Source organism: Cyprinodon variegatus, unplaced genomic scaffold, assembly GCF_000732505.1.
Source record: "Cyprinodon variegatus isolate N-32 unplaced genomic scaffold, C_variegatus-1.0 Scaffold859, whole genome shotgun sequence".
Classification (NCBI taxonomy): domain Eukaryota; kingdom Metazoa; phylum Chordata; class Actinopteri; order Cyprinodontiformes; family Cyprinodontidae; genus Cyprinodon; species Cyprinodon variegatus.
The window spans coordinates 63,536-76,499 of NW_015151312.1; the positions used below are offsets into that span (position 1 = coordinate 63,536).

The following is a 12,964-nucleotide window of genomic DNA, read 5'->3' on the forward strand; positions in this document are numbered from 1 at the left end:
GGAAATCCTCTCAGGTATTCTGGCAAGAAGTGATTTTTGTTTTTTTTAGTATTACCTAATGCAGTTAGTGCAGACTCCAACCCACCGCTAACAAGCTAAATATGCATGGCTTTGTTCAGATCACTGGCAGTAAGTGTTACTAATATCTCTAAATGTTGCATGCTGATCCAAATATTAATGAATACCAGCAGAACACAAGCAGTGGTGTTGGTCCTTAAAACGTCTGTTCTGCTTCCCGGTTTTAACTTTCATCAGTTCTTCCCTCAGTTCAAATTACTTGATGTTTATATCATCATTATTCCATGTTTTTTTTTTTTTTATTATGACCGCTGGGTGCCACGAGTTTCTTCTGTCCCCTAATGTCATTCTCTACCTTTTGACCTGCTCTGATCTCTCTCCTGCAGAACCGCATGCACGAGTCTCTGAAGCTCTTCGACTCGATTTGTAACAACAAGTGGTTTAACGACACCTCCATCATTCTCTTCCTCAACAAGAAGGACCTGTTCGAAAACAAGATCATCAAGTCTCCGCTCACCATCTGCTTCCCTGAATACAACGGTACATCCTTCACAGTGAATGGTCATTGTTTGCTGGATCCCGATTTAAATATTGAAAGGCCGGCCACTTTTCTAACTAAGGGATCAGATCATTTAAAATCTTAAGGCTCATGTTTTATGCTCAGCTAATCTGGTCACTACTTACATAGGCAGGTTTCTGAGCAAATCTTAGAACAAAATCAAGAGAAAGACGCCTTCCTTTGAGGACAGGCAACAATATGTGACATGGTGAATGCTTTGGTGCTAATCCTTATTCTTGTAAGAGACTAACTCAAAATTAAAACTGACCAAAGATGAGGTAAAGAAATTACAACTACTAAAAAGCAGAACGTAGACCATCACCAAGCAGCAACGTTCACCCCAAACTGTGAATTTGTGTCTTACCTATAGCTAAAACTTGCCTATCAAATTTAAACGAATTGTTCCTTGCAATGAGGCAAAGCTCTTGTTAAAAAAATGTCATAAAATCTATTCATAAGTTTTCAATAATTTTGTCTTCAGTAAAATACCTGCTGTCAATACTCACTACTGCAACCCTCAGGTGTAGTGGGGAACTGCTTGTTCAATCAAATATCCCTATCTCACAATGTTAGAGAATCTTTAAAAAAAAAATCCTGTATCCAGATTATGATCTGGATCATCACCAAAATGTAATGGATAGTTCCTTAGCATGAGATGCTTCTGATAAAAAAAATTGCATTAAAAACGTTTCAAGTTATCCTGTACAGAGACAGACAGACAAACAGACACACAAGTTCTCCTAAGAACATGACCTCCTTAGCAGAGGTAAAAAAAAAAAAAGGATTCAAGCTCCTGGAACCTGGGTGTGCGAGAACACAAGACAAAACAACAAAAGGTGAAAGTGCATGAGAGCGGTAGTGGCAAGGCAATAAGAGAAAAAAAAAGGACTGTGGGAAAGAAGGGTGCAGAAAGAAAAGGAAGCAAGACTGTGAGAAAGAAGGGATTAGAATTCCAAAGCTGTCCCTTCCCCTCTTCATCCCTTCCCACTTGCCGGACTCCGACCAAGTTCCTGCTGAAGCAGCCAGACAGCGTCGCTAATAGCCGAGAGCCACTGAGACATCAGAGACACTTGGACCAAAAAATTAGTCCGGTCACTGAGATCAGACTCATCTCAAAAGCATGAGAACAAAGGAAAGCAAGCCAAGAGCTGGCAGAAAATGGTCCTCACCCTATCAGCTAAACATGAAGTGGAACTAAAGGACACAGTGGATTTTGGATCTGGTGTGAAACTGATCCCCACACTGACTGTAGAGTTATTGCTCCAGTCGCTGTTTTTAGCTTCAGGTGGCCAGAAATGTCAGATTGTAGATACTGTAGCTGCTGATTGGTTTGTATTAATAATACAGAAAACAGCAAACTGCAGCAACAAATACAGGACATATTACCTACCATAACTTTCAATTTACTGTACCTAACTCTGTTCCAGCCGGTCTCAGACAGTTGTCCATGTTTTATATTCATTAAAGCCTGCTGGCAGTGAGCCTGGCACACCTCAGCAGAATGTTTGCTGAGCTTGAAAGGCTAAGGTTTTCTGTTTTCATAAAAAAATCACAAAATAGTGCTGACGGAGGGAACGGGGAACTGTTTGGATGAAAAGTGTTTTTAAAGCTGCATCGTAACTCCCACTGTGTTTCCTCTATGTCCCAACTGCAGGTCCGGATAATTACGACGAAGGAATCGCCTACATCAAGTCTCAGTATGAAGGAAAGAACAAGTCCACCAAAAAAGAGGTGTACTCTCACGTGACCTGCGCCACGGACACCAACAACATCCAGTTTGTGTTTGATTCTGTCACAGACGTCATCATAGCCACCAACCTGAGGGGGTGTGGCTTATACTGATGCTGCCAAGGATGCTCAGATGCTTTATTTCTGTGGTACCTAGTCATGTAACCCGTGTGGGACTGATTGGCTTGGTGTCGCCGTGTGACATTTGGTCAAACGCTGTGCCTGAGCTGTGTCCTCCTTTACTACAGAGCAAACCATGTTCCAGCTTGATTTCACTCATTCGCTGGTTGGTCAAAGCTTCTGCTGGCGTCTTTGCCTTATTTAGTTCTTGACAACCTTCCCTACATCATGTTTTTTGTTATTTGTTTTTTTTTTCACTTTTTTGACCTTTTTATAGTTCTGTTTGCCATAAAAAAAAAAAAACCCAGTTCCTCAACAACCCACAGGTCAGCATGTGTAAAGTATTATTCTAGCTCATATGATTAACCTATTTTTTTTTTTTTTTTTGTATTACTGAGAATTTGCATCTCATTGAAACAGTTGCACTTCCTTTATTGTGGAACCCTTGGCGCTACAGTAAATTAATACATCAAGAGAAAACAAAATAGTGCCGGTCTGTTTTACTTACAGCAGTTAGCGAGCTCTCTAAAGACAAAGTCTAGCAAAAGTGTGGGATTTTCCATCTTATAATTGAAACATTCCTGTGTTAGCCATGATACCTCTCCAGCGTATGAGTTTCAACATCCTAGGTTGCTACACAGAGAATTTATCTGAGTAATTTCTACTTACGCTGAAGAGACTGTTACTCCTCTCTAAAGTGTAAAGAATTACTCTTTTGATAAAAATTATTATTATTTAAATTAAAATCACATAATTTAGCATCTTCAAGATTCCGGCTCTTACAAAACCTCAGCATAACTAACCAGAAAATTCTAATATGGTATCAGAACTTAAAATAAATCTTGATCCAGAGTCTTGGAGGCCTGAATCCCTGAGCTGTACCGGTGTGAGCCACCGCTCAGAGATTATGTGGCTGCTAAGACCTGCTACATTCATCAATAAACATCTGAAACAAACACTCTGGATAAATAAAATGTTTTTGATTTATATAAAATAAGATAAACTTAATTATTTTAGAATAGAAAAGAGACACACTCATTTATGTCCAAATTTGAAGCATTTTCTATTTTCCTTTTTTTTTGTGTAGATCATGTGACAGAATGAAACAAAACTAATATCAAATCATACTAGAACTGATAACTGATAATGCACAGTTGTTTTCATCCAAATGTAATAAATTTCCACTTTTTTTTACAAGGAGAACCATGATTGGATTTTATTTTTGATAAGAATCTCATTCAATATGTTGTTAGCAGAGAGCAGCTGCCCAGGGTAGAGCCGTTTGTCACTTCCTTGGCTAAACTAATAGGAAAAACCGGATGCAGTGGCCCCATTTTTAACCTGAGGAGGTCACCAAACCACCGACTTTAAACACAAGAACAGCATTTCAACAAATGTGTGGTGAATTGTTAAAATTATGCCTGGGACATGTAGACATCACTAATTTATATAGTTTGTAATATTAAAAAAAATTTATTTAGTCCTTTAAGTTTTTCTCAACTTCCACCCTTTACTGTATACTGATTGCTCTAAAAAGTTTCTCTCAGTCTTATCAAAAGAAAGTAACTCTTCAACTCACAGTTAAGAAAAAACAGCTGTTAAAAATACTTTGAACTATTTTAACTGTGGAATAATAACCCGCCATTTTTCCTGTGGAGTAGGCAAAAAAATCTCAGTGACGTATTATGATCCCGTTGCCGATCTACACTGGACCGAACAGCTGGCAATAAAATCCTGAGAAAAAGAAAAAATGTTTGTGCATGGTGAGAAATGCTTTATTCCCATGATATAGAGTGAAAATCTGTTTAAAATAATTTACTTTTAGGGCATGCATTGATGCAGTGGGGCTCCTCAAACATCTGCTTATATTTGCCTAATATATAATAGTAGTCTTTGAGTCTCATTAAAGGCCATCTATATTGTAAATGCAAAGTGACCTGGGGTGCTTTAATTATTTTTGAATTCCTATAGAAATTCCAATATTCCTAATTAAAACATAATCAGATGATTATGCGCTTCTTTATTTTCTAGAAAATTAGGAATTAAAGGAAGGAAACCAGGATCGGAGCGGAGAGGAGGATGCCATCTTTGTCTCTTCTCCACAGGACTCATGTTGCATCGTGCATGGGTCCATTATAGAACCACTTAAAACAAAGGGCTAACAAAACCTGCTGCTGACTCAGGCAGACAGTTCTTAGCTAGTGGCTGGATGAAAGCATCGATTTCCCCCTGCCCTGAGACCACACCATTATCTTTGGTTGCTTTCATAATACTCTTATTGTCCACTGTAAAAAGCCAGGGGTGAGATTTTAAAGATTATATCCTGAATAATGTAGACAGATATGAGCTGCTTAAATTAAGAAATATTGTTAACATGTTTAGGAAGGATTTGCAGAATCCTCTTTAAAGTTGCTTCGATTAAACAGTCTGATCTGAGTGGGTTTGCAGCTGTTAGTGCTCCTTAGTAAATTTGATTTCATTGCGCATAGTGCATCATTCATCACTCCCATCCTGCTATACTCGGACAGGTGGGGTGCATTATTTAAACAGGTAGATGGCACCATTGCCTCGTTTGCCACATTTGTAACAAATTTCCTAATTAGAGGCAGTGAAGTCCCCCCAGGCTGTTGATAGGCCTGCTCTGCATGAGTCTGCATGTGGATTTTCAGTGTCTGCGTTTGCTGATTGCATCCAGTAAACTGTGTGTGTGTTTGTCATTTACCAGAGCAGAAAAGGTCAGCGTGCAAACTTGCATGCATGCATGTGTATGTGCTGTATTAGTTACAACATCGGCTCACGGGTGGAGTGCTGGAGCTAGTTTTGGTGGATTAATTACCCACAAGGCACCTGTCTACCCTTTACACTACCGCAAACACAGACCAATGCACACACATGTACTGAAGGCACTAAAAGCCCTTGGGTTTTTTTGAAATGTCACAACACCTTCATTTGCCAAATGTCTCCATCATTTGCTGCTAAAAGCATCAGATGGATTCAGGTCGTTTTGGCAAACAGAAAAACTGTTGTTTGTTGTGGAATAATGATCTATTATATAATGTTTTTTAAAGATACACCATTTTAAGGATAGTCTCCAGGTAGATAAAATTTTGTAATTTCTTATTTAATGAAAAGAACAAAAAAAGAAACATTTATTTAGTAATGATGAAGCTGGCCATCCTCTCCTCTCTATGAAGCTGCATAGCTTTGTAGGTTTTTGTTAAATGTGTTCACCCACTGGGGCTCCATATCCAAATTAATATACTGTCTTTATTGCCGTTTCATTAAAAGAATGTTGATCTGTTAAAAATGTGGGTTTTCTGTTTAAATTTTGGAACCCAAAGGGCCTGTAACATTCAATGGTACCATAGGAGCACAGTTTGTTGTTTTTTCGTTGGTTTTCTTTTTAAGTTTCCATGTAATATTTTTAAGTCCTTAGTTGTATGAGGCCCTGCGATGGACTGGCGACCAGTCCAGGGTGTACACCGTCTCTCACCCCTAGCCCTGGAGCACCAGCACCCCTCACCCCACTTGGGATAAGCGTGACAGAAAATGGATGGATGGATAGTTTTATGGGTTCAGTTTTAGCAGTCTATTGCTATGCTGCTGAGGTAGCCTGTGTTAGCCAGGCATGCTAACTCCAATTCTAAAAAGAAGCCAGCTGAAGATGGTCCCAGAAAAATGTCCTGCTGATTTTTCCCTGTGCACATCTTTATTTGCCTTGGGGCAGATGCCTTTGATTTGAGCCGTTTCTTATCAGTTTGCTTTAAGCGTTGTTGAGGCCGATGGAGATATTCTTAAGCTTAGCACCATTAATAGTATAACCCTAAATTTGTTCACAGGTTACACATAATTTGTACTTAAATTGTATAATTAGTGTTTGTTTTTTTTGTTGCCTACATCTATATGGATTTCTGTAAATATTTTTTTGATTTCAAGATTTCAGTAGTTGGTATATCTTTGGTTACAGCTCATTGTTTTAAAGTTCATGTGTGTCTTTGGAAATATCTTAGCGTACGTCTCAAACATTATTTAAGGGCTGTTACCAAGAGGATGTGCAGTTTGTCCAAACTTGTCTGAGTGGAAAACATCTAACATGGCTCCCACTGATGACCTTGCTGAGTCTTAAGGCATTTAAAAGTGTTGGATAAATAGCTGGTCTTAAAGTTAGGATAAATGGAGGTATTTCAGCAGTTATTCACACTGCATAAAGGTAATTACTTTAGAATGCATAATTAAGCCCCTCGTAGTATGTCATATTTTTGCACTGTTCGGCTCTTCAATCATATGTTTTCAAGTTGATATTATGTTATTTAGGCCACCATCTTACCCTTTTCCATTTAGCAGAAACGTGTATTTTCCAAACTGTTGTTTTCTCAAGTGAAATTAAGCGAGATTCATGTTTTATACACTGTGCTGCTTTGTTGTCATTTCAAAGCAGGGCTGATGAGAAACCAACAGCTTTCTGAACCTGAAATACGCAGTGTGACCTGTGGCCATTTCACTGGCCTTTTTCCATCCGTTTTTAACTTGAAACTGCTTTCAATGCACCTTTTATGCAATATCTTTTTTTTTTACGGGTCTGAAACATTAGGAAATGAAGTGGAATTGTTTGATGCAGTGTGTGAGCAGACAACTTGGATCACTGGTGGGGAATTCACGTCCTTCCTCCGCATCTTGACTGGCTACATTATTTTTCTGTGCTGTCAGTTTCAAAAAAAAATGTTTTTTTCAAATAGAAACATCAACAGACCATCAGGGAATTAAAATGTAGTCCTGTATATGTGTTATTGAGCAGTTAGATTAAACAAATCAATCAGATAGTAATTTTCACTTTTAGTTTCAAGTTTAGTTTCAAGCATGCTGTGGTTAAAAAGAAAAAAGCATTTAGATTATATAATTTAGCTGATTCTGTACATTTGGGTTTTACTTAGTGTATGTGAAACAAAGCATGTACTTTTTTTTGGCACGGGCCAAAAATTCTGTGGCATCCCAGTTCAGTCGGTGATTGAATTGTTTGTGCTGTCGAGTAGAAATGCATAAAGAGGCAACATTGCAGTGTAACTGTTGAAGCACGCATACACAGTATTCTAATGAGGGTTTAAGTAGGATGGAGTGCAGCATTAGTTCTAATTTTTACCAGATGAGTTTCTGTATACTGCATATTTCTGAAGAGGAAGTAATACTAGATTGTAGCCGCTGGTTGCTGGATGATGAGAACAGACATGTCATTCTCAGGGAAATATTTCTCTTTCTTTTCAAGAGTGTGTTAAACCCTACACAGCAAAAACCTAAATAAGTCTTATTTTTTCTTAAAATAGGTGGATTTGTTTCTTGAATTTAGAAGGTATGTGAGACACTTTGCCAATGGAACAAGACAATTTACATTTAAAATAAGAAAAAACATTGCATTGTCTTATTTCAACTGCATTTTATCTAATTATCTTATTTTAAGAGTTAAAAATCTCATTACATCTTCAAATTATCTTAGTTACACACTCTAATCAAAGGTAAATACACTTGAGACATTTTTACTTATTTCAAGATTATCTTTACAATGCAACAATTTTAAAGGTTTATTATTACTCATATAGGTTCTCATCTTTTCCTTTAGATTTGTATCTTTTAGCCAAGTTTAATAATGTTGCAAAATGTAATGAAAGAAGATAATGTTCCAAATAAATTTAAGAAATTATATGAGAAAATATGAATATAATAGAACACCTCATAGTTTAATGTTTGTAAAGATTACGTCCTAATAGTTTTTTTAATTTTTATTTTAAATCACACCCTAATATGAACATAGGTTTTTGAAGTTAATCCATCAGTACATTGTAGAAAGGGGTTTGTTTAATAAACAAAGAAGAACCAACACATTCTCAAGACTCTGTTTTGCTTGGTTTGATTTAACGTTGTGAGCTGCTTGTTTTATCTTAAACCTAGAGCACATCCAATTGTTTGTTTCAAAATAATGTGTCCCACTGCAGGAACAAAGCAATTAGCAGTTTATAGGAAGAAGACAGGACTGATGTCGGTTCTCTTTTCAGAGAGAAAAACAATGAGTCAATTACTGTCTGTGTATAAACCGGGGAGTTGAGGTCTGACAGCCAATATGAGGGTGGTCAAAAAATATTGTTCGATGTGCAGTGTTAAATACCTTATCTGTGTGAGCTGCAGAAAGAGAGTCCAAAGCTGTGCAAGAAAGGTCAAGTGTCTTTGTTGTTTCAGAATCAGAATTTCTTTGCAAATCAGATATTAAGTCATCCGTTTCGATAACAAAGGCTGTGTGGCTGCTCCTCTGGGCAGCCGAGAAACACAATCACACTTTTTGTTTCGCCTGCTAACATGAGCACAACAAACTGCTGAAATGCCACATCGTTAGCCAGATGGAAGACCTAAAACAAAGTGCCAAATGTTTTCCATACTAGATTCAAACAAGCTCTCATCCTGACCTTGCCTTCATGCCCTTATGAGCAGTCTGATGATATACAGTTGCCACTTTGCCTTAATGAGCACTTAAAGGTTTACAGAGCTGAGGAGAAGCTTGCTGCACCGCAGGGTAGAAACCATGGAGCTGCATGGCTCCTGGCTCCATTAATGCACTCTGGAGGGTAGATTTAACTCCAGTGTATCAAATATGCCTTCTCTTATAATGCTCACACTGATTTGACATCCAGACCAATGCCCATGCCAACTAACATTGTAATCACTGTCCAGGTACTGCAAAGCATGCACAAACTGTCTGTGGATGTGTCTATACTGTATGTGTGCAACTGGTTGTGTTGCAACTCCTCTGTGTTGATAATTTATTGTACATTGTATTTATACATGAGACAATGATAATAAAGCATCACATAAGCAACCGGCAATCTGTGATTATTTCACTTCCTAAAATGTCTCCTCCATTTTAATAGTTTTGATCTTGTCCTTTGCTTCTCGTCTCCGTCAGATCTCTTTTTGGGATTATTTTCCACCGCCTTAATTATTTATTTGAAAGGATTTCCGTAAACAAGTAAAGGAAGGAGTTTGAGTGTGAGACAAATAAATGAAACAGAGCGCCTGTAGAAAATGTTGAAGCATTAATTCTACAGAAGTTTCCTTTTTTTTAATCATTCTTCTGCCAAGCATTTGTTATTGTGTAAATATGTTAATTTCTGATCACTAGCATTTAGTTTTGAAAACTCTTCTTTCTCCTCATCCTCTTTCCTGATCTTTGTTTGTTCTCCCTTTTTCACCTGTTTGCCTAATCCAATTTTCTCAACTCTTTATTCCCTCTCCATTCCCTCGTTGTTTCCCCCCTTCCTCTCCTTCCTCCTCAATAGAATCGCATGCACGAGTCTTTGATGCTCTTCGACTCCATCTGCAACAACAAGTTTTTCATCGACACCTCCATCATCCTCTTCCTCAACAAGAAGGATCTGTTCGCAGAGAAGATTAAGAAGTCTGCACTCAGCATCTGTTTCCCAGAGTACACAGGTGAGAAAAGTGAAGCAAACGTTACAAATGATAAGCAGCAGAGGAAACAGGAACTGATGTGAAGCCAACAGGAAGTGAAATACTTTGTTCACAGCACAGCAGAAAAAAGCATAATTCTAAATTGTTAATTGTCAAATCTTTTTGGCTGATACAGAATGTTTTTAGATGTTTTAATATTAAATAAGATAGAACCATGGATAGTTTCCTTTGAAATGTTGCGAAAAAAGTATTTCCTAACTTACTGATTTCTTATTTGCTTTGTTGCTTCAAACAAATATAAATATCAAAAATCTCAGTAACTACAAAAAAAATATTAAAATGGCAAAATATTAATTTCATTTGTTAAAGAAAAAGAAAATATTCCTTCTCAATAAAGTATGGTCTTCCAATTTATTTAATCTTGATCTTGATTTAATCTTGCTAAGTAAGCAAATCTTTGCGCAATATCAATAGCTCTGGTTTCAGAATCCTTTTCAAGGCTTTGAATCACATTGAACCAATATCCTGGTGAAAACATGCAACAAAGGTAAACCCTCGTAGAGGCCGTGCTACCATAATTACTCCAAGAATACACTGATTATTCATCCAGGAGGTCAAGAAAGATCACAGCGCAACATGTTAAGCACTGCAGAGTTCTCTTCCTTTCAAGGTCAGAGTAGATGATGGAAAGAGACTGTGACGCCATCAGAGAGCTCCAAAGCAATATCCATTATGACTAGAAAGAACGAAAGACTTTTACAAAATATTTTTCGGACTGACGAGCCAGAGATGCAACTTCTTAAAAGGTTTGTGACCTCTCTGTTAGAAAATACAGTAACAAAGTGAAAACATGCTGTAAACACAAACCCGCTGCAAACCATAAAACACATGCATAGACAAATTGTTACAGAAAAAAAACAACTGCATTTAATTAAAACTGCCAACTAGCTCTGCATACGGGAAGTGTTCCAAATGACTAGTGGGATACGTACAAGTACTCTGAGACTATTTAGGGGAAGGAAAGAGAAGGTCAGTTCTGATTATACCTTTATTAATGGCCTATTTCCATTTGAGTTAGTGATCCTCTACCCCTGATGGTCTGGAGCAGTCCACTTATGCAGTGCTGCTTTGCAGCCTTTCCTAACTTCTCATTATTTTTACTGCTAATAGCATTTTACTTGGCATGTGTTTTGTCTGTTATTCAGATCTTTGTCTGTGTTTGATTTTTATGCATGCTGTACTTTTCATATTTGTTTCACATTAATAACAGAACACTAAAGATAAATGCCCAGCAATAAGAATGCTGGTAGTTACTTCCAAATGTGGCTTGACTGATGTAGACGTGAGTGAAAACATGAAAAAAACATGTTTTTTTAATGTATATTTGTTTTTATATCAAAGTTACATTTCATGTCCAAATTATCAACACTTCAGTTTTGATAATTCGCTCTGGGTAAAATCTTGACTTATTTCTGTGCACCAAACTTAATTTAAACTAAATTTAATGCAAAAATATTCAGACCTAGCTAAACATTCGGTTCTGAAAGGTCTACCTCTTAAATTAAGGTTGAATTAAATAATTTGTATTATTATTTTTTTCTAACTTAATAACAAATGTTTAATTCCTGCACTCTGCATTCCTGAGGAAAACCTTAACCCTACACTGCTCCCTGGGTGCCACACAATGGCAGCAAGTTAAATTTCTCCAAGCTGAGATCAATAAAGTTTAATTATTATTACATTTGGAGAGAATACAATTTAACGTTTGGCCCCTCTCCTTTTATGTTTCAGTGGTTCTGACTGTCAGTGACGGGTTTATATTTCATGTTCGGACAGAAGATCTATTTTCTTGAACAGCTCTTGGCTAAGGAGCAAACACAATCATTCCTTGAATTTCATCTTGCGAAAGTGTACATCAACTCTTGACCTAAAACCTAAAATAAACCTAAAGATTAATTGTTCACTCAGTCTGTGAGCTGGTGAAGATGCAGGAACTTGACTGATCTATATTGGCTGAGTGACATTTTCTGGAAATTAGATTTAGTGTTCAAACCTTCGGCCTGTTCTTGATGCTGATTAACAGCTGACTGATTGAGTACATTAGTTGTCCACTGGACCTCTAGCGGAGGATTTAGGGTCTGTGAGTTATAAACTATCTGAGAAATGTGGCATTTTAAATCTTACCAGACTGATTACAGCTGCAAATTTGATTGCAGCAGAGAGGAGCAGCGAAATGTTGTGAGAAACATAAAAAGCCTCAGTCTGAAAAAAGATTCACTTCACTGCATTTACTGAAGCCCAGGGCTGAAATGATAGAATAAAAAGTGGGATTTGCAGCGAGAGGCTGCAGAAACAGGAGAGTTAACATCAGAGGGAAGCAGAAAGACTCCTTGACATGGAAGTGAAATCCAGATGTAGCTATGATGGATAAAAGGACTGTGAGTAATAGAGCAGGAGTCAGTCACGCATGGTGCGCTGTGATAAGGCCACTTCACACACACATTCACTCACACGGAGCTCTGCGAGCTGATCCTGCTTGTTCTGTCCCTCATACAGCTCTGATAGTCACAGCGAGTCGTCCTGACATGTTCCTCCTTTTTGCTCCGTCACATTCTCCCTCTATCCAACCTCAGGTATTAAAACTCCTGCCTCTCTGTGCTAAGGAAGGTCCTGTTCAGAAATTTGGAAACATATTTCACACCAAATCTCTCCGTCTGGTCAGTTTTTAAATGATTTTAATGTACAGTTGTATCATTTTGGAATTTCTTGAAAATCTCGGCAGCTCTTAGTGAACAGTTGGGTGGAGATACAGTTTGCTAAAACTTTAATATTGTGATGCTCTATGTACATTATTACCGGTTTTTACATCTTTTTTCTCTTTTTTTCTCTTCTCGTATAATAATGGATAATATATATTTTTTGTATTACACTTTTCATATTGAAGAGGCTTGTCTGATGTTAGCTAGCAGTGCATCCCATGAATGATAAGGCCTGATTGATGACCGTGACCTTCAGCCTTTCTCTGGCATAAAGTGAGGACTGGTCAGAGACTATGTTGACACACAATCATTGATTGGAAAACCAAAA

The 12,964-nt window shown here is 37.6% G+C and overlaps 1 protein-coding gene across 1 annotated transcript in view; it reads left to right on the plus strand.

Annotated features, from left to right (window-relative positions):
* Nucleotides 1-6,823, plus strand: part of gnao1 (guanine nucleotide binding protein (G protein), alpha activating activity polypeptide O) — a 32,903-nt gene extending 26,080 nt beyond the window's left edge. The window contains exons 4-5 of the mRNA XM_015397385.1: nucleotides 405-558; nucleotides 2,232-6,823. Of these exons, the coding sequence (XP_015252871.1) occupies nucleotides 405-558; nucleotides 2,232-2,419 (342 nt within the window). The 3' untranslated portion in view covers nucleotides 2,420-6,823. The remainder of the gene's footprint in view (nucleotides 1-404; nucleotides 559-2,231) is intronic.
* The last annotated feature ends 6,141 nt before the right edge of the window (nucleotides 6,824-12,964 follow it).